The sequence below is a fragment of the Capsicum annuum genome, chromosome 3 (genome assembly GCF_002878395.1).
Source record: "Capsicum annuum cultivar UCD-10X-F1 chromosome 3, UCD10Xv1.1, whole genome shotgun sequence".
Classification (NCBI taxonomy): domain Eukaryota; kingdom Viridiplantae; phylum Streptophyta; class Magnoliopsida; order Solanales; family Solanaceae; genus Capsicum; species Capsicum annuum.
In genome coordinates this window covers 268,301,902-268,324,218 of record NC_061113.1, presented here as the reverse complement: position 1 = coordinate 268,324,218, position 22,317 = coordinate 268,301,902, and the positions used below count along the sequence as shown (strand labels likewise).

Below are 22,317 nucleotides of genomic sequence, written 5' to 3'. Positions count from 1 at the left end.
GTCTTTGTTATGCTTAAATTAGTTCTTACAAATTTTTGAGTTGTTAGAGATACTGATATACTAGTTCACAGTTAGTAGTATTTTTAAAAAAATATTTTTTCACTCGCCAATCAAACACTCTTCACCAATCAAACACCATAAAATATTTTTCAAAAAATATTTTTCACTCACCAACCAAACATGAGAAAATAAGTAGAAAATCAACTTATTTTCAAGGGAAACATTTTCCATCATACCAAACACACCCTAGAAGAAGTGTGGTTTTCTCTATGGACATAATATGTAATTAAATAAAAAAAGGTGGACTTTTTATAAAGCTTTTAATAGAGTATAAATAACACAACAGAAAGATAATTTTTATAAGCAAATTGATTCTTGTAAATTTCATTTAATGACCTTAATACCCTTAGACTTTTATTTAATATCTACAAACAGACATGTTGAAGCTCTCATTTCTAGGAATACTATAAAGATAAAGAAAATACAACACGATATCAAAACTTATGAACTTTAACCACAACCAAAAAGAAAGATATTAGATTGAGAAATGTTCTATGTGAAGAGCTTTCAAGAAAAATCAACTGCTATAACTAAAGAACTTGATTCTATCAAGATATATCTATATTGCTTTTGAGTTATCTATGGTTTCAAAATGAGATTTTGATTACATTTTTAGTCGATTATTATTGTGTTTTGTAAATGAATTTTACTGTTTGAATATAGTCATCAAAGAATTGATAATTAGGAAATAAAGACGGACACATGTGTGTGAATGAGGTGCACGTGCACCCATTAAATTTTCAATATGTCGCATTTCATTTATTTTTTTATTTTAATTTAAAGAGCTTAAATATAACAAAAGCTACACGTTTGGAATCCCTGCTTCAATTTCCATATTATGCACAACTTTTGTCATTGAATTACCACTCTTAATTGTCTTGACAAAGTTAAACTTCAATCATTAGCTCAGAATCCATTCTTAACTTATATACTTGTATTTTACCATTGCGGACGTCACTAGTGACAGACAAGCCATTATCCTTCAGTAGTCATTTAAAATTCCGCTAATCTTGAAATTCTGACGTCGCCTCTATTTGCAAAAATTACAGTAGGCAGAGACTTGGGTGTTGGGAACAATTCCTTAGATGTATAAAAGGAGTTTGTAACCTTGAATTTCTTACTTTTGAGTTAAGAAAATTCCTTCTGTAATTTTCTGCTTCGTTTGAGCAAGAATTTTTTCATGTAAAAATATCTACGTTAGTTTTAACAATTCATACTTTATCTTCTCGTATTATTTCTGAAAGAACATGAATATTACGAACAATAGTCTTCAATTACTTATCAATTACACATTCAAATTTAAAAAAGTGATTCTAACCAAAAAGTGATTCTAACCATGTTATTGAAAAGAAAAACCTCACAAAAGTTCATCATTTCTTCAAATAAAATACTTATTCCAGCACAAGTTCTAATTCAAATATCATTTTTACAACTTTATTTTTTCAAAACACCACCAAAAAAGGAAAACCAAAATCCAAATATGGTAAGATGAAAAAGCTAAGTAGTACACCATAATTCATTTTTTCTTCCAAAATGAATGTTTAAGAATACTATATAAGTGGAATCTTATAAGGGACAGAGACTGTTTCGCGTGTTGGGTTCTCCCTCTCATTTCCATCAGTAGTAGGAAAAAAAAAGAAGCCTTTTTCAGCAGCAGAGGCAGAGAGGCGGGAAAACGTGAAAAAACAGAGAGAAAATGAAGGGGAGAGCAGACAAAGGCAGAGAAGAAGAAGAGGCGCCGCAGTCGGTGGAGGAGCGTTATACGCAGTGGAAATCACTCGTTCCCGTTCTCTACGATTGGCTTGCTAATCATAACCTCGTTTGGCCTTCCCTCTCTTGTCGGTTCGTATATATATATAAGCACATTTACTCATGTTCCTTTAATAATTTCTATCTATGTATCTAGGGTTTTGTTAACTTGTGCTGTCTTTTGTTCGGTGCGCGCTTGGCTTATTGAATTGCTCGTTGTTAGTTTTGGTCGACTCGTACTATTTATGGTTCGGTGCGTTTGGCTTGTTGAATTGCTCATTGTTAGTTTTGGCCTACTCGTACTATTTATGGTTCGGTTGGTTTTTTGAATTGCTCGTTGTTAGTTTTGTCCTACTCGTACTATTTATGGTTCGGTGCGTTTGGCTTTTTGAATTGCTCGTTGTTAGTTTTGGTGCATTTATTACTTTGTTTGTTTTTCTGATTTTGGCTTGCGTTTAAGAGATTAAACAGGTTTCTGGCCATGTTTGATTGTGAATTAGAAAAAAAAAATAGTCCTTGTTTTCAAAGTGAAATATGATATTTGAAAATTGGAGTTGTGTTTGGCCTTCCCTCTCTTGTCAATTCGTATATATATACTTGCATCCTCATTCCTCTGTTTTTCCTTAATTTCAATGTATCTAGGGTTTTGTTAACTCGTGCTTTTCTATTGTTCGGTGTGTTTAGCTTGTTGAGTTGCTCATTGATAGTTTTGGTGCATTTATTGTTTTCTTTGTTTGGTTTGACTTGACACATCTCTTCTTTTAAGAGATTAAGTATCTATTTGGCCATGTTTCGTTTTCAAAGTGAAAATAATATTGGAAATTGGAGTTGTTTGTCCATGAAATAAATTAGAGTTGTTTTTGAATTTTCGTGAGTAATTCAGAGTGGAAAAACTGAAAAAAGCTTTTGTTGTTTTTGGAACTTTTGAAAATAGTGGAAAAAAGTAAAAAACAGAACTTTTTGGAATTTTATGGCCAACTGTGTTTTCCGGAGTTTGATTCGGGAAAAAAGTGAAAAGTTTTCACGGCCAAACAAGCAAGAAACTTTTGAATCGCGCGGTCTTAAATTAAAAATATGCAGAATGTAATAAATTGTCCTTTAAAGAGTTAACAAAAAGAGAAATATACATTCTTTTTGAAATGGTCTAAAAAGGAAAGTAACACAAATAAATTGAAACAGAGGGAGGAATACTTGGTCTATAGTGAATTGTGTTTTTTTGGCGCGAAGTACTAATTGGTTTCATTAATGGCATCAAAGGGATGCAAATAAGCTACTCCCCTATGTTTTAATTTGTTTGTATGATTTTTATTTGACACAAAGTTTAAAGTAAATAGGGCTTTTGAATCTTGTGGTCCTAAACTAAAGATATGCAGAATGTACCAAAATGTCATTTAATCTCGTGGTCTTAATTTGAAAAGTTGGCATAAAAGGAAAGAGACATTTTTTTTTGATATGGACTAGAAAGGAAAATAAGACAAACAAACTGAAACAGACGGAATACAAAATATAGAAGCAAAAAGTAAAATGTTTGTTGGTTCCTTTCACAAAAGATCATCTAAAGACCGGAGAGCTAATGAAGATTAGGAGAATCTACTGGGGATACATTGGCCCAGCTATATAGATATAGGAGGCGTTTAGCCTTAGGAGTGTGGTTCGTAGTTGATAGACAAAATGTCTTTTATTCCTTTCAATTCATATGTTCGTAGTTGAACATGAACATTTAAAATACTTTTTTAAAAGGTTAAACACACAGATATTTTGTTTTTTGTTTCTATGTTTGTAGATTAATTTTCAGAAACAGCCTCCCCATCTCCAAGAGGTAGGAGCAAAGTTCATACACTCTGCCCTCTCCACACACTACTTTGTGGGATTTCCAATGGGTATCTTGTTGTATTTTGTAACTTATTTGCATCTACTTGATGCCATTAACGAAACCAATTGGTACTTTGCACAAAAAAAACCCACAAATTTTCACTATAGAGATTAGGGCAAGAGTATTAATTATTAACAAATATATCAAATTAAAATAATGAGCAGTTCAAAACGCTAAATACAACGAACAACAGGGAGTGCGAGTTGACAAAAACCCTAGATATGGAGATATAGAGGAATGGGGATGTGAGTGAGTATAAAAATACGAACTGGCAAGAGAGGGAAGGCCGAACGAGGCTATGGTTAGTAAACTAATCGTAGATAACAGGAACCAAAGATTTCCACTGAGTGTAATCTTCGTCTACCGATGGCGGCGCTTTTTCTCCGCCTTTCTTCACTCTCTTTTTCATTTCTCAGTTTCACGTTTTCTTACCTCTCTATTCTGCTCTTATTTAGTACTCACTGCTAAAGAGACTTTTCCTTACTACTACTATTAAAATGAGGGACAACCCAACACGCGGAACAGTATGTGCCTTCTAGGATTCCACTTAAATATAGTAGCTCCGGTACTAGATACACTTATTTTACAACCTAGGGTTTCCTATTCCTCATCAGATTGGATTTTTCTCCTTGCCGTATTTAGAATTTTTGGTGATATTTTGAAAGAAAATTAAAGGTGTTGTATTTTAATAAAATTAATATCATGTGACAACATCGCGTGTACAAGACTGGACTTGCACGTGAAATGCACGTGCCCAGAGACTAGGGGCTTATTAAATAGAAACTCATTACTACATAACATTTGTATAAGAAAGGAAAAAATAAAATGAACATGAATATTTAGAATGATTATTTTAAAAGAACAAATATATATATTGCTTTTTGCTTCTTGCTTCTATACTTCGTAACTTATTTTCGGAAACAACCTCTTTATCTCCAAGAGGTAGCAATAACGGTTGTCCCTCATTCTAACAGTAATAGTAAGGAAAAGTCTCTTTAGCAGTGAGTACTAAATAAAAGAGCAGTGTAGAGAGGTAGGAAAACGTGAAACGGAGAAATGAAGAAGAGAGCGAAGAAAGGCAGAGAAAAAGCGCCGCCATTGGTAGACGAAGATTACACTTAGTGGAAGTCTTTGGTTCCTGTTATCTACGATTGATTTACTAACCATAGCCTCGTTTGACCTTCCCTTTCTTGTCGGTTCGTATTTTTATACTCACTCACATCCTCATTCCTCTACATCTCCATATCTAGGGTTTTTGTTAACTCGCACTCCCTGTTGTTCGCTGCATTTAGCGTTTTGAACTGCTTATTATTTTAATTTGGTGCATTTGTTAATAATTATTACTCTTGTCCTAATCTCTATAGTGAAAATTTGTGTATTTTTGGTGCAAAGTACCAATTGGTTTCGTTAATGGCATCAAGTAGATGCAAACAAGTTACAAAATACAACAACATATCCATTGGAAATCCCACAGAGTAGTGTGTGGGGAGGGCAGAGTGTATGCAAACTCTGCTCCTACCTCTTGGAGATGGGGAGGCTGTTTCTGAAAATTAATCTACAAACATAGAAATAAAAAGCAAAATATCTATGTATTTAACCTTTTAAAAAATTATTCTAAATGTTCATGTTCAGACTCCCCCCCCCATACTATTGTTCTTCTGTAGTACTGTATCCTTAATTCTCTCATCTCTTGAACCTACTCGTCGCAGACCCAAAATGATCCCCTAATTTTTCTCGATTGTGAGACACATTAAATTTGAATCTAAGTCCCCAAAGAAAATGCAGATCAAATAAAGCCGCTTCCACTCTTTTCTTTTTCTAAAAGACAAGGAGGATTAAGAAGGCCATCATTAAGGAAAACAAGGCAATAGCTAAGGTTAAAGCAAATCCCAAAATAGCATAACCAAATAATTGTTTTTCATAATTCTAATTATGTTCAGCCAAGATAAGCAAGGTGTCCCTTCACATTGATTATGAATATGCTCGTAAACAATTCACTTCTGAGACATAATCATAATAGCATCCAAACAACACCCAAAGAGCTTGTTTTCAAAGTCAACTCTTCTTAAGTGAGTTGTTAGAAATATATGCTGAGGAGGTTTGGTAAGTAACTGATAGTTAAGGTAAAATTAGCCAATTTACTAACCTCAAAGTTGGGTAGATCAAAAAGTTTCATGATTTATAGACTTTAGCAGAAGGTACAATTACTTTATCACGATTATAATAAACTTAGCTCGAACTACCACAACACGAACAAGAAACGGTATCATTGTTTTGTAATGGTTCAAGTACTAATATTGTTTGAATAAAGAGAAGTGACAAAGTATCATGATAAAATCTAGTCCTAACATATTTAGTTAAAGATCAATGTGTTACTTTACAAAAACAAAATAATTAGTGTATAATGAATTTTGAAGATAACAAATGACAATAAAATCATAATAAAGAGGATGTTATGCATCATCTTTCCTACATGTACATACCCTTTCTAAGCTTATCTGTTTGAATCATATATTAACGAGAGTTTCAACTTTGCCCCCTCTTTCCATTTTTGGGTGTTTTAGGTGTCTGTGAGTTCATGGGGGGTGGGGGTGGCGGTAGTTCTTTGAGAAGCTACTTTTTGAAAAACTTGCGTTTAGATATTTCCTATCACGCTAGACATCCATGTGAAAATCATAATTAAGGGTTTACAAATGATACACTCAGATTTTACTTATCCAAGTAGTCTTCTCTACATCTGTTTTGTGTGAGGACAGGAGAGGATGTGGGTAGACATCAGTTAAGCTTCTAGTATTTTCTCGATGTTTGTCAAGTGACATCAAATTTAATCAAACTCGGGCCAATCTTGTCATTAAGTTTGACAGTGAAGTTACTCGCAGAATATTGGTTCATTTATTGCTCGGATGTAGGTTGTCTGGCGTATTTGATTGCTGATTCTTTGACAATTGGTTTAGAATTTTATATTTTTCTCAGCACCCAAGGGTGTGGCCTAGTGGTTCAATGAAGTTGGGATGAGCACCATGAGGTCTCAGGTTCAATTCCCAGCAAAGACAAAACACTAGGTGTTTTCTTCCCATCTGTTCTAGTCTTGGTGGACAGAGTTACCTGGTACCTGTTGCTGGTGGGAGGTGGCAGGTATCCGTGGATTTCGTCGAGGTGCGCTCAAGCTGGCCCGGACACCACGGTTATCAATTTTTTTTTTTTTTTTTTTATATTTTTCTCTTTATTTATGAGTCTTTTTTTTCTTCAGAGATTTAACTGTTTTACTGATGCTTCGGCCTTTTCTTGCTGATGGTATTGCTTCTTTGCTTGTTTATCTGTGCATGCTAATAACTGAGATTACTGATTTTTCTCCTTCAGATGGGGCCCCCAGTTTGAGCAAGCAACTTACAAAAGCCGCCAGCGCCTCTACCTTTCCGAGCAGGCAAGATGATCATTTCGTGTCCTTTAATTTTTTAGAATTGTTTTCGGTTTTTCGCCAGGTTTGGACTTGAAGTGCATAATGATCTTTTCTTAGCAAAAATTCGGTACTTTGTCAAAATATGTTGCACTACCATTAGGGAATTTTTCCATGTTGATGGTGGTTCATGGAACATTGGAGAGAAGGATTGATTAGTCTTATTCATGCCAAAGATTTGCCGAGACCTCAGCTATACATGACCAGGAAGTGGGATTCAAGATAGAGTCAATGCCTTGAAAAATGCAAATCAAACTGGGCAGTTTCTATTTGACATTTATATGCTATGTTTTTGTGATGGTAAACATGGTAGATTAGCCAATATTCTTGTTAGGTTGCTAGTAAAGAGCTTGGATGTATCAAGAATATCTGTTTGTTCAGTTTTTACTTTAAATTCCATAGTGAATGTGGTAGTTATTGTTATCACATCCTTACAGTTCAGTCATCTCATGTTTCTCTTACATCACTGCTAAGACCTCAACTTTCATCATAATCCTTTTTTTCCCCTTCCTGCAGACTGATGGTAGCTGTCCAAATACGCTTGTCATAGCTAATTGTGAAATTGTAAAACCTAGGGTTGCAGCAGCACAACACATATCTCAGGTGTTCTTCATGTGCATAGATGCAAGCTTTTTCCTATTTCTTCCTGTTGTTCTTTCTACTTTTTCACGTTTTATGATATTGATTGCCTATTTTTCAGTTCAATGAAGAATCACGTTCGCCTTTTGTAAAAAAGTTCAAGACTATTATTCATCCTGGCGAGGTACATCTTTCTTTGCCCTATCTTACTAAAGGATCCAAAAATGAATTTTTCTCTTTTTTGGCTAAGTTGTGCAGACTCTTCATATTCGATGCCGCACCCGTGTCGTATTCTCCAAAATTACATTACGTTTGGAGAATCCGACACACACCTATTGATATTTTTGAAGAATCCAAGCAACATAGCTTTTTGGTTTATTTCATAATTAGATTTTATTGTTTAGATGTTGTACAACAACAACATATCAAAATCCGTTGAAAAGAAAATAAAGAAGTGAAAAAAAGTCAAAAACAATGTACAAAAGATAATGGAGACAACAAAAACAACAACAAATAATACGATAACTTGAAAAAAAGATAATTTATAGATTATGGGTGTAGATGTTATAGAGGTAATTTTTCATAGGGTGTACCGTTACAATGATGGATATTACCTTGTTGTGTCAAAATTAGCCTAAACCTGCCAACCCGTTTATGTTTGGGCGGGTTACGAATCCACTTATTTTATTAACTGGGCTCATTTTGACCTGCTTGGTTCCGCCCATTTTAAAACTTGGTTCATATGCAGCCCAAAATTGACCCATGAGAAATTTTATCTTAGTATTTCTTTTGAGGATGTTAACAGTTAGTCTATATATATCCACAGAGGCACTACATCCAAAAGATGTAGTACCTATTCAAAAGTATTACATACTACATCCGTTCTTCCTTCTCTATTTATTACATGTAGTCTAAGACATCAAAATGTCTTCGGTTTGCACTAATATATATTGTTTACACCAAAAATAAAATAGAGCTAAGCATTTCATCTTCACACTCTTAATGCCATTTTGCTTGTCTTCAACAGGTGAACTAGAAATATTCTCTGATGCTACCTGGTTTCACCCAGGTAGCAATAAGGGTTGTCCCAGTATGCATTTGGTGGACAATCCTAACTACTACTATTAGAATGAGTGACAACCCTTATTGCTACCTTTTGGAGAAATAAGGAAGATAAACTGGGTGAAACCAAGAATATTTCTATGTCCCAGCATGCATTTGGTGGACAGTGTGGACAGTCCTTCCACACTGTCCACCAAATGCATGCTGGGACATAGAAATATTCTCAGATGCTACCTGGTTTCACCCAGTTTATCTAACTTAGGCAAATAAATAACGACAACAACAACATACCCAGTATATTCTCACATAGTGGTGTCTGGGGAGGGTAAAATATACGCAGTCCATACCACTACCTCCGACGGGGGTAAAGAGGCTGTTTCCGATAGACCCCCGGCTCAGGACCAAGGACTCTAGACCAACAGGCAAGCAAAATGATAAAATAACATAGCACCAATATCCACAAAAATAAAGTATAATTAACCAAAAGGCAAGCATTATGTTAAAGTAACAAAGAATCAACATTCACAAACAAGACGTATAGTTAACCCACCAAGGACCCTCCGTCCCCCAAACCTAGAGCTACCAACCAAGCTACCCTTAACCCTCCTATCTACAGACTACGACTCGACCCCACTCCTTAGCCCTCTAGCTTAATATTCTTCTTCCAAACCTTCCTATCGAAGGTCATGTCCTCAGTAAGCTGTAACTGTTCCATGTCACGTCTAATCAATCCTCTCCAGTACAACTTAGGTCTACCCCTACCCCGCTTGAAACCCTCCAATGCCAACTTCTCACACCTACGAACTGGGGCATCCGTGACCCTTCTCATGACATGGCCAAACCATCTCAACCTCACTTCCCACAACTTATCCTCTACCGAAACTACTCCCATCTTCTCCCGAATAGTCTCATTCCTGACCCTGTCAGCCCTCGTAAATCCACACATCCAACGCAATATTCTCATTTCCACCACCTTCAACCTTTGGACGTGAGAACTCTTAACCGGCCAGCACTCAGCCCCATATAGCATGGCCGGTCGGACCGCAGCTCTATAAAATTTACCTTTAAGCTTAAGAGGCACCTTATTATCGCACAAAATTCCTGAGGCAAGCCTCTATTTCATCCAACCTGCCCCAATACGGTGGGAGACATCCTCATCAACCTTACCATTCCCCTGTATCATAGATCCATGATACCTAAAACTCTCTCTCTTACAAAAAGCCTGTGACTCCAACTTCACCACTACCTCGTCTTCTTGCCTCGCATCACTAAACTTGCTCTCCAAGTATTCTGTTTTGGTCCTACTCAACCTGAATCCTTTAGATTCCAGGGTCTGTCTCCAAACCTCCAGCTTATTATTAACACCTCGGCGCGACTCATCAATCAAAACTACATCATCTGCAAAGAACATACACTAGGGAACCTCCCCTTGTATATCAGGCGTTAACACATCTATCACTAAGACGAATAAAAATGGACTAAGAGTCGAACCCTGGTGCAGCCCTGTCAAGACCGAAAAATGCTCGGAGTCCCCTCCCACCGTCCTTACCCGGGTCTTCGCCCTCATACATGTCCTTAATCGACCGAATATACGCCACAGGGATCCCTTTCGCCTTCAAGCATCTCCACAGAACCTCCCTAGGGACCTTGTCATAAACCTTTTCCAAGTCGATAAACACCATGTGCAGATCCCTCTTCCTCTCTCTATACTGTTTTACCGGCCTTCTCACTAGGTGAATTGCCTCAGTCGTTGAGCGACTAGGCATAAATCCAAATTGATTCTCCGAAATAGGCACTATCTTTCTCAACCTCTGTTCCACCACCCTCTCCCAAATCTTCATCGTATGACTCAACAACTTAATACCACGGTAGCTGTTGCAACTCTGAACGTCTCCTTTGTTCTTATATAAAGGAATCATCGTGCTCCATCTCCACGCCTTGGGCATCTTAGCGGTCCATTTGCAATGTAAAAAGAGATGCTTGATTGTCTCCCTTTGCTCTCCACACAGAAAAAGTATCTTGAGCACAAATGGAATCCTCTTTTGTTGAAATTCTCATGTGTCAAGACAACTTCCTTTGCCAGTAACCAGGTGAAACAATTCACTTTGTATGAAATTTTGGTCTTCTAGATCATTTCCATGGCCGATTCTCTTCTCTGTGGCTTGATAAGTTTAGTGACTTATATGCTGATCCAACAGTGAAAATTCCTGGCCCTTCTTCCTTTCGTACCTTCGTATCCCTTTCGTCATTCAGATTGTTAAATGCTACCATTGTGGAGTAGAAAGTTGCTACTCTACCCACTTCTCAATCGTTTAGATATCTTCTAAAATTTAGGTTCCAACGTTGCCCAGTCCACATTTTAGCTTGTTGTTGTAAACATAAATTGAAAGATCTGGACTCGACCTATCCAATTATCATGCCAGAAGGAAACCTTCTGTCCATCCTTGTAGTTGATCTTTGCTTTCATCACAGGCCACAGGTTCCTGATAGCTCTCCACACTATGCAACTATATGAAATATTTACCATGTTAGTTGCCCAGTTGTCTCCTAACCCTTACTTTGCACAAATCACATCCTTCCATAACATGTTGTCACTTGTCCCAAACTTTCACAACCATTTCATCATGAGACTCTGGTTCTGCAACTTCATATTTTTCATCCCCACCTCTTCGACCTTCTTTCCCACCATCAACTCCTCCCATTTCATTAAGTGGAATTTATTCTTGTCTTCAGTACCTTCCCAGAACAAAGTTTCTTCTAATTCTATCAATCATCTTGATCACACTAGGAGGGACAAGGAAAATAGACATCATATAGGCAGGTGGTGCATCTAGTACACTATTTGCGAAAATCAGTCTACCTCCCCTGTATGAATATTGGCTTTTCCAGCTTGTTAACTACTTCTCACATTTTTCAATGACCCTGTTCCATATCCCTATGGACTTGGTGTTTGCTCCCAATGGCATGCCAAGATAAGTTGTTGGAAGTTCCCGTACTGTCCCACCAAGCTTTGTTGCCACACTTTCTAGTTCCAACACTTCATTATGGGGTAGATGAAACTCTTATTCCACTTGATGAGGAGAAAGGAAACTGCTTTAAAAATTATAAATATGGACCTCAGTATCAAAATGTTCTCTTCCACCGCTCCAGAGAAAATCTGAGTGTCATCTGCATATTGTAGGTGAGTGATTTTGTACGATGTTGTCATCATAGAAAAGGTTTTAAAAAGATAAATTTGGATTCAGGCTGGGGAGAGATTCAATAGGGAGTATTAGCAGAGGCTCCAATATCTGGTTAGATTAACTGAACTTCTGCCAACACCATCTTCCACATAGTCAGTTTCCAATGTAATTGTGCAGCTGTTTTATTCGTCATGATTCTTTCGGTGTCAGTTGGACTTTCTCTTGTGAAGATGAAATTGTTCATCGAACTCTTGCTGAATCCTTTCAATTATCTTAATTGTTCTCCTCCTTTATTCTCACTATAAAAATGGAATGCTGGAGCTGTGTTGCTTAATAATATCAATTACAGATGCACTCATAACATGGAAAGACAATAATCTGCTTTAACAAATCAGTTGACATTCTGTAATATGATTTCAGGTGAATCGAATCAGGGAACTGCCTCAGGATAGCAAGATAGTGGCCACACACACCGACAGTCCTGATGTAAGCATTTGCTTCTGAATATTTCAATTTCATTTTATAGTCCTATCGTACACATTTGTTTCCACCCTGGTGGTTGCTGTTTCTTTTTGACGTCCATATCAGTGTTTAGTTCCATTGAGATCTTTAAAGTGACCTTGAAATTTTTTGGAATCAGGTTCTTATTTGGAATGTTGAGTCTCAACCTAATCGTAATGCTACCTTGGGAGTAAATAATTATTCTCGACCAGACTTGGTGGGTTTTCTAAACAATAGGTTCAGTTTGTCAACTTTGTATTCTTATAAGTAGTAACTGATAGTCCATATTTACTTGCAGGTATTGACAGGACATCAAGACAATGCTGAATTTGCGCTTGCAATGGGCCATTCTGAGCCTTTTGTGCTCTCTGGAGGTTGACCGACCTGTCATTGAATGTTATCTTCTTTCAAGGATTTTGTGGTTAATTTTATTCCAATTATCATCTCATTGTTAGCTGGGCGCTATTAACGGATAATGTATTGTTTTATAACTTGTAGCCAGTTGGTCATACTTCCGATGCAATCTTCAGAACTTTTCTATTTCATTTTAACTTTTCCCCTTAATGGCATGTTCTGATCGTTTGTGGCGGGTGGTGGAGTATGTTTTTTGCAGCTCATTCCTTGGATAGCAATTTTCAGCTACCTGGGTAACCCATATTATTCGTTACAAAACAATCTCTTCTTTTTTGATGCCTGAGCGGATTTAGTGTTGTATTGCTTCTGGCTAGGTAAAATGGGACCTGTATAATGGACACCTTCATCCCCGTAATCGTTCAAAAAGTAACAATATATGCCACAACCTAATTGACACAAAATCAAATCAAGGTTTGATGAAGAACATCATGCTATTATCTAAAGTTGAATTATTAAATGAATGTGCAGTTTCCGAAATATTTAAGAGTTATATGGTGTATTTTGTTTCTAGAAGAGTGTCACATGAACTGTGTTGAAGGGACTATAGTCTCTTCCTTAATGGAGATCTGTAGTGACCTAGGGAAACTTTTGGAACACATCAGAGTTCCGCCTCTTACCATCGTTAATGCCTGCAGTCAGTTGTTATGACTTCCTTTAGTTCTTACCTCAGATATGTGAACTTTTCCAAGCTTGTGTATAATAAAGCTAATGCAGTCATGGATTCATTTTTGCAGGGAAGGATAAATCGGTCGTTCTGTGGAGCATTCATGATCATGTGTCTACTTTGGCAGCAGACCAGGGTGATGCAAAGTCTCCTGGATCTGGAGCAAGTAACCCGAAACCTTCTGCCGATGGCCCTACTGTTCAAGCTCGAGGTATTTTCCAAGGACATGATGATACTGTTGAAGATGTTCAGTTTTGCCCTTTCAGGTAGCTATCACATCTCCCACATTGTATAAGATGTTTAATTTAGTCCTTCAGTTTTTTTGTTAGGAGTTGTGATACTTGATGTTGCTTGGGTTAAAAATCCTTCATGTAACGTGAGCTTGACTGAAGATGAGCTAATACTCGTATGAGCTGTCACGTCACATGTCAGACTTCTTTTTCTTCTCAATCATGTCTTAGAAATTTCAATCTTATGCCATTCTAGTCCTCTATTCCTCTTTTTTACCTGGATGAAGTGGTTTACTTGCCACTTTTCATATAAAAGATACAGGGAAAAAATCGAAGAAGACAGAAGAAAGAAAAGCAATTTATTCATAGCTTATCCTGGCTTAACACATCCTTACTGGATTCTTCTTTTTGGATAAAAGTGCACAGGAGTTTTGTAGTGTTGGAGATGATTCCTGCCTAATACTGTGGGATGCAAGAACTGGTTGGTCTCCTGTTGTCAAGGTTGTATTCGTATCTTTTACTCAAGCACTTGGTAACTTATCTTGTTTTATACCTTTTCTTTGTGGATATGCGGAGAACTTCACTTATTTGTGTTGTGTAGTAAATCTTGGCGATATTTGGTAATTAAGCTTGAGTATAGTAAATCTTGGCGATATGTGGTGGTGAATAGAGCAGGATTTAAGGAGAAATGGCGATGCATAATTGTTAATTATGAGGGGTAGTGATAATTCATATACTTTTTTTGTATAGCCCTTTCAGAAGAAAACCACATAATGCCAAAGCTAGGTACTTGTTGACTTCTGTATTCTATTCCGTCCATCCAATTTAATAATTAGTTTGACTTGGCACACTTATTTAGGGAAGAGTTGGAAATAGGAGTTTAGTATTTGATAGGAGAGCTATTGGCCTGTACATTAGATTTTAATCTTTTCGGAGAATAGATTTGAGAAAATGTTGTATTGCAAAGACTATAATGGGTCCCATGTAATTTTCTTGGTATAGAAAATGTTTGCAACCCATTAAGTTATTGACTCTTCCACTTATCATCAGTCTTTCCATTTAATTATGCTGAAATGTCTCCCTTCTTTTTTTTCTTATCATTTTTATTTCTATGATCATTACTATATTATTTGCTGCTTCTTTTAGTCATTATCATGTCTCTAATTGGACTTGCGCGAACTGAAAATTTTCCCTGCAGGTAGAAAAGGCTCACAATGCTGATCTTCATTGTGTTGATTGGAATCCTCACGATGTAAATTATATTTTGACTGGGTAATGATTGTAACTGTTCATCATGTTGAACTATATAAAGGTGTTTTAAGTAGGTTGATCCTTGAAAATGCAATTAAGCTTTCTGTAATGTTTATGTGATGTTTATCCTTGTTTTTTCCCTGTGTGTGTATGTCTGGTTCCATGATTCCATGGAAGCTTTTCAATTTTTATGGAAGCCTTAAGATTATAGCTATGCCTCCTTCAGGTCAGCAGACAACACCGTCCGCTTGTTTGATCGACGAAACCTAACTTCTGGGGGTGTGGGATCTCCTATACATATCTTTGAGGCCCATACTGCTGCTGTGCTTTGTGTACAGGTTTGAGAGTTACTGACATGTTTGCTTGGGTTTGCTGTTCACCCTTATTTACGTTGATAAGGGTAGCCTATTTGCATGCGACCTGCACTGATGTTTGATAAAAATTGTCTGTTTCAGTGGTCCCCAGATAAATCATCAGTCTTTGGAAGTTCGGCAGAAGATGGTATCCTGAACATCTGGGATCATGAAAGGGTTAGAGATCCTTATCTTCTTATTTCTTTTTTGCTTACCTTTCCATATGGACCATATACTGAGGAAGTTCTTCTCGTTAATGGTGAAAATCTAGTTGTTTGTAATTCTTTCAACAGACACTTTCATGACTTGCATAAAGTAATCTATTCATATTATCCAATTATTTTGAAAACCAGAGTTTTTATGAATAAAACCGAAGAGGCTCTAAATTGATTGCTACTTTTTTTTTTTGGGTATTATTTAAGCACCCTTCTGTTCCTAGTAAGGCGACATTATTTGTTAGGCTTCACGATATTAATAAGCCTTTTCTTTGATCTATCTATTGTCTGTCAATATTTACATGGTTATAGCGTATCATTTGCTTCATTCAAGTGCTGACTTTGTTATGATTTAAGGACTTTGTTCCTATCTAATTGTCAAAAGAAATTATACTTCACTGTCAGTAGTTTTTATGAAAATTATTTTCTCCCAGATTGGTAAGATGGAGAGCTCTGCTGGTACAAAACGCAAAACATCTCCTCCTGGCTTATTCTTTTGTCATGCTGGACATAGGTATAAATTTTCTGTACCATTTTATACCAAATTTTGTTTTTATGGTTCCAGTTCTCTTTTCCTTCTATATCCTTAATGCGTTTGTGGGGATGCTTCTGATTGACTTAGTAAGCGTCTGGCCATGAACCAAAAAAATTTGGAGTTGAGTTGGAGTTGTGTTTGGCCATGAATATAAATTGGAGTTGTTTTTGAGTTTATGTGAGAAATGAGATGGAGAACTTTTTCAAATACAATTCCAAATTGTATTTGGAATTCTCATGGCCAAACCCTACTATTTCACTAAAGTCAAATAATTTTTAGGAAAAAGGTGAAAAGTTCTCATGGCCAAACGCCCTATTATTATGAAAGCACCCACCCTGGGTCTCCAAAAGAAAAGAAAAAAGTGAAAATAGTGGGGTGGTGGGTGTCAGGTGGCAAGTTCTATATAACGAAAAGAGTAATTCCACGCCAGTGATATTTTTATTGTTGTGTGTCAACAAACAATCATTTCATTGACCTTGCACCAAGATGGTGTCTAATTTTTATGGTCGTACATGTACTATAGATGCCCTGCTGCATAGATAAACATCTCTGGTGCAGGCTTCCCTAACAACCTCTGTAGCCATAAGTAGCAATTGCATTCTAGGGATATTTCTCGGCCATGTAAACGGTAAATCCATTGGCACTGTGCAGTGCATCAGGATATTGGCAATCTCCTGCGATCCAGATTGGAAGCTATAAATCCCCTCCGCAAGGCTCGATAAATCGTCCATGACCGAGAAATCATTCTATTCACTTGAATAGGATCTCTTGACCCAGAAGTTCGTAACTGCTCATTCTTCATTCTTTCAATTCTCTTCAAAGTGAAAACTGGAGGAGTTGATTTTCCTCCTCCTTGAGACACAGCTAACCATGCCTGCTTCTGAAGATCGGTATTGTCTTCAATAACACACCTTCCTATTCAAATATAAACTGCTACCCATCCACAAACAATCCTTTCTTGTGTATGGAATGGATTTGTAGCGTTAGAGTTGACTGACAATGATTTGGGTAGTTAAGAAATGTCTTACATATATTCCATTTGGAATAAAACCATCTTGATGCCTTCTGTATTTGTACATTGTGATTATCAAGCTTCAATAACTGTGGTAAAAACATAAAGCCTTCAGTGACAGGCATAGTAGGCTAACACAGTTGTTTAGAGATAAAATCATCTCTGTAGATATAGTAAACTAAGTGCATATGGGGAATCCTCTAATTGAACATTTGGGAAGGTCTGATAAGCGAAACATTGAGGGTAGAGACGAACCCAGGATTTGAAGATGAGGGGGGGCACGACTATCTTTAACATAGTCATGCCAATTACTAGCTACAAAGTTTGGTGTGCAGCTCTCATAAAACCTAAAACTTACTACATAGTCATGCCAATTACTAGCTACAAAGTTTGGTGTGCAGCTCTCATAAAACCTAAAACTTACTATAAATTATGAGCAAAGTAAAAATTCAAAATGATTGAATATCATTAATCTATGTAACAAAAGTACATCGTCCATTGATAGTTGACTTTGATGCACTTTCATATTTTGAAAGCGGTTGGTGGTAATACCTTTGCTTATCTTGTCAAATATGTCCTTGATGCTACAAGCTAAACAATCATTTAAAAATGCATTACTAATACTGCCTCGCAATTCATTCTCGATATGCTTCGTGGATGAGATTGCAGTATACTGCTACGGGTAAAATTAATGTCAACTCCACAAGTACACAAGTGGATTAATTAAAAGCAGAGTAGATTCTCTTTTCTCTTTTGTTAGGGGAGCTCAGAGAGTTCTCACTTATATTTATGCCTGCTTATTTTGAAAAAGAAAACTACGTAAATTAATGCCTACATTCATTTATACTCTATGGATGGAGTTCTAACTTTGTGAATGTAAATAGGGATAAGGTGGTCGATTTCCACTGGAATGTGTCAGATCCATGGACGATCGTTAGTGTCTCAGATGATGGTGAAAAAACTGGTGGAGGTGGTACATTACAGGTAACATCCTAACTTGTTTATTATGCTGGTTAGTTGCTTTTTATCCTTCATACTAAGTCGACCTACATATACATATTATAATTTTCAGTATCTGATGGTTACTGATTAAATTAGTGTTTGAATTCTATGCTGCGTTTATTAAATTTTAAATGATGGTTGGCGCACAATAAATTCAATGAGGGAGCCTGATAAAGTTTGAATGACATCTGGTTCTCTGTGAAAATTTGTTGCTTTTGTCATTTATGTAAAGCCCAAATATGATATGTGGTCGTGCATTGGAATCTTTAGTTGATGTTTCTTAGAGCTGACTGTCCAATCTTTTGCAGATATGGCGAATGATTGATCTCATTTACAGACCACATGATGAGGTTCTAAGTGAACTGGAGAAGTTCAAGTCTCACCTGCTTACTTGTACTTAATATCTCCAGATATGTGATGTCACAGATGTTCAAGCCATGTTAATGGGAAGAACAACACCAAGCTAGAAATTTGCTGACTCTATCAAATGACTAGCTTTTGAGATTTATGTATTGAATGAGTTTATTTAGTTTTATCATTGACTTTAAAAGATTTATGAAAACACATTCTAGACTTTAAATCTTCTCGTTGACTTTATTTGGCGTTTGGTTAAAATATACTGTGGATCTTTCTTTCCACAGTTCTAATCCGAACACTAGGGCTCGTTTGGTTAGGGTAACAAGTGTTAATCCCAAGATTGTTATCCCCTCCTCAATGTTGGACAAAAATAATACTTACTATTATTCCAGCATAACTTGTCACGGGTAGAGTCATCTCATGATTTTATCCCAACTTAACTTAGGATAATTGATACAAGAAAGGCACAAAAACATACACCAAAATAGTCAACGATTTGAAGAACCGAGGATCCCTTTGATGACCTCTCTCGGATTCATAAGAAGAATAAGAAAGGAAGTGACATCAAGAGTAATACACACTAAAAACAATAAAAACACTTGATGAACAAGATGCAATAACAACAACACAAGAACACAAATGGATTACATTAGATATAGACAAACGATTACAAGAAAGTGAAGATAGATAGATAGACAAATGAAGATGTAATATTAACAATCCAAAAGCTTATTTCACTTTTGGACCTTTAATATCACACACAACCTAAACCTATCTCTTACGTGACCTCAAGGGAACCGGAACCCCCAAGCGATTTCCGTTTCTAAGCAAATCATCAACACAAGGATAAAGAGGCTCTCAAAAAAGGCTACAAATATCATCAAAAATCTCTCCTTAAGATGAAGGCAAACTAGCTATTTATAGGCCATGGGTCTTTATTACACAATGGACCCAAAAGTGACCCTAAAAGATATTGGGCCCAAAAGTGACTCAAAGCCCAAAATAATGTTATGGGTGTCCATGCTCTCTCGAAGCCCACACTATCTTCCAAACACGTCGTGGCTCAATGCTCCCGTGGATGACATCATCAAATGTAGCTTCTCCCGCGCTCCAAGCTATCATCCACACACGTATTTGTTCCCCCAAAACAACTAAATCTTGGATCCATAGATGTGATCCTTGAAGCATCGATCCCAAAGGAGTGGAGCCCATTGGTCTTGTATCAATAATTCATCCTAAATCAATCTCGAGGTAAGTTATCTTTTATCCCTCGTACGAGACGAGCCCTAAGGTCCAAGCATAGAAGTGTGGGATTTCAATGGCTAGAAAATAGTTAAAAACTAATCAGTGAGTGATAGAAGGTTTTATTAATCAAATTCTTATCTCTATAATCCTTTTAATATGCTTATTGCGGGGCAAGACTACTTTTCTATTTACTTGATCGCGCATCCTTTTATTAGATTTTCTAAAATGAACATAAGCTTAGTAATATCGCGTGGTATTTTCATTAAATTTTCTGTATATATATAAATTCCATAATTTCTTGCAGCCACTGCGGACTACTATTTTTATTTTTTATTTTTCCAAACAAAGCGGCAGTTATTGCAAGTTACACCCAGTAGCAAGTAATAATTGCAACATTACTGATATATCTTCTGTAAAGAAGATCAAATTGATGAAAGTGTTTCTATTTTAGCTCGAGTAGTTATTGGCTTAATATTTTTTTTCATCTAAATATGGTTGATTCACTTAGACCAGCTTAGTTGGGTTCAAATTCTGTGTCTAACTAAACTTTTCTCGGAAACTCGGATAAGAAATTATCATAAATACCTTGTGAGCTTCCATAATGCAAATGCTTAATGCCAAATGTTGTTTTTTTGATACTAAAATAATGCAAATAACAACGTGAAAGTTGATAATTTAATTCGTATATCTTAGGTTACTTTAAATATTAATTGTAGGATCGAAATCATTACATATTCACTGTAATTTCATTAGTGGAGTATGAGAAAATTGAATGTAAGTAGATCTCATTTATATCTTACAGGCCACAGAGAGTCTGTTTCCAAATATATGATTGAAAAATTAATTTAATAAGAATGTCATATTAATGTTTAAGATACAATTTAAAATAATCGACTAACTTATTATAGAAATAAAAAATTACAAAAGGCTTATAAAATAAATTACTTTCATGTTATTGACGATTATTGATCTCCTATATTATAATCTTCTCTCGCATTTCTCTTACCTCAAATTTCTTTTAATTAAAAATAAATCTATTAGTAATAGAAAAATGTTGAATTACTTGGTAAACATATCATAAGGGCAAAAGAATGAGATAAACGGATAGAGCAACATGAATAAAGAAACACAAAAAAAGAGAATTAAATAGAAAAACCTGTAAATAGAAATACTACTACTTATAAAATACTGTAGTTTTCGTTTTCGTTGCATAAAAGAAAAAGGCTGGGTGTGTAGCTCCATTGTTCACAGTTGAGTGATGAAGATGGATAATCAAAGATCATTGTGGTGGCTCATTGGCATCTTCATTTCTCTGTTATCTTCAGCTCACTCCTTTTATCTTCCTGGTGTTGATCCTCGAGATTTTCAAACTGTATGTTCACGACACTCAATCTTTTTTATTTTTTTGTAAGACAAAAATATATGAGTCTTTTTTTGTTGGATTATGGTGTTAATAACAATATTTTGAATGATTAGGGGTTTTTGATAATCTTGGGGTTTTAGTAATTTATGTGTTAAAGTCCCGCATCGAAAACGGATCAGTAGCAATCCTCCTCATGAGCTAGATTTTGAGGTTGAGTTAGGCTCAAGATTCATTCTTAACATGATATCAGAGTCAGACTCATTCTAAATCTTTGTTCACCGTTGTTGGTGGGCCCCTATATTATATTGTGTTCACGCTCCAGTTAGGTTTGGGCCTCATATTATATTGTGTTCACGTCCTAGATCTTTGTTCACCGATGTTGGGCCCCCATATTATATTGTGTTCATGCTCCAGTCAATGAGGTTTGGGCGTGGTGGGAGTGTTAAGTATTTCACATCGAAAAAGGGTTGACTATCTCACATCGAAAAAGGGATAGGAGTTAGCACATTTGATTGATACTTAAGCTTTGCTTTCCAGCTTAAGCTAACAGAATTTTATCATTTCTAGTAGTAATCATAGATAACTCATAGGAATAACATATTAATTAGTTATAATTAATTAATATGAACGATCATTTTATTAAATTAATTAAATATACTAAATTTAAATAATTTACTTTAAAAAAAAGAAGGTAAGTAATTATACTTACCATATTCAAATTAAACTTAAATGGGAAATATATGAAAGATGTAGGATCCACCACTCATGTAATTTGTGGCAAATTGAAAAGTAAAATGAGACTTATCCCCCTATCCTTTAGGAGTCGTTTGGTAGAGTTTATAAGAACAATGTAGAATATAGTGTATTAATTATGCTTGTATTAGTTATGCTGATATTGTTTCTTATACGTTATTTGGTTTGATGTATTAGAGATAATATATCTTACATAATTTTAATAAAAGAAATGTTTGTTTACAAAAATACCCTTCTTTGACTTTGTACACTTTTTTGCAACAAAGTTCTTTTGCCATCCCAAACATAATTAGTATTATTGAATTAGTATATAGAGGTTTAGGATTAATTGCAAGACCCTTCGTCTTTGCGAATGAAATGTTATGCCGGCGGATTAGCATAGTTGGAACAAAAATTGAATACAAGATGTAAAATTAAGAAATAGTCTCAATTTTTTTTTAATCTTTTACAAAAACCCTCG

General features: G+C 35.9%; 1 protein-coding gene across 1 annotated transcript; it reads left to right on the top strand.

Annotated features, from left to right (window-relative positions):
- The first annotated feature begins 1,444 nt into the window (after window positions 1–1,444).
- LOC107861736 (WD-40 repeat-containing protein MSI4) lies at window positions 1,445–18,719 on the top strand. Its single transcript, XM_016707087.2, has 15 exons — window positions 1,445–1,902; window positions 7,043–7,106; window positions 7,656–7,742; window positions 7,840–7,902; window positions 12,383–12,448; window positions 12,603–12,680; window positions 12,762–12,837; window positions 13,612–13,807; window positions 14,191–14,272; window positions 14,970–15,043; window positions 15,249–15,360; window positions 15,478–15,552; window positions 16,025–16,104; window positions 18,022–18,121; window positions 18,448–18,719. Exons 1-15 carry the CDS (start codon window positions 1,757–1,759, stop codon window positions 18,538–18,540), a joined length of 1,392 nt encoding a protein of 463 aa, XP_016562573.1. The 5' UTR covers window positions 1,445–1,756; the 3' UTR covers window positions 18,541–18,719.
- Window positions 18,720–22,317: the final 3,598 nt, after the last annotated feature.

Bases quoted from the DNA above. Each gene is read 5' to 3' on its own strand.
- LOC107861736 (XM_016707087.2), top strand. From the start codon at position 1,757: ATGAAGGGGAGAGCAGACAAAGGCAGAGAAGAAGAAGAGGCGCCGCAG. The intron at 12,681-12,761 runs GTGGGTTTTCTA...ATTTACTTGCAG, and splicing joins ATTATTCTCGACCAGACTTG to GTATTGACAGGACATCAAGA. The intron at 18,122-18,447 runs GTAACATCCTAA...AATCTTTTGCAG, and splicing joins GTGGAGGTGGTACATTACAG to ATATGGCGAATGATTGATCT.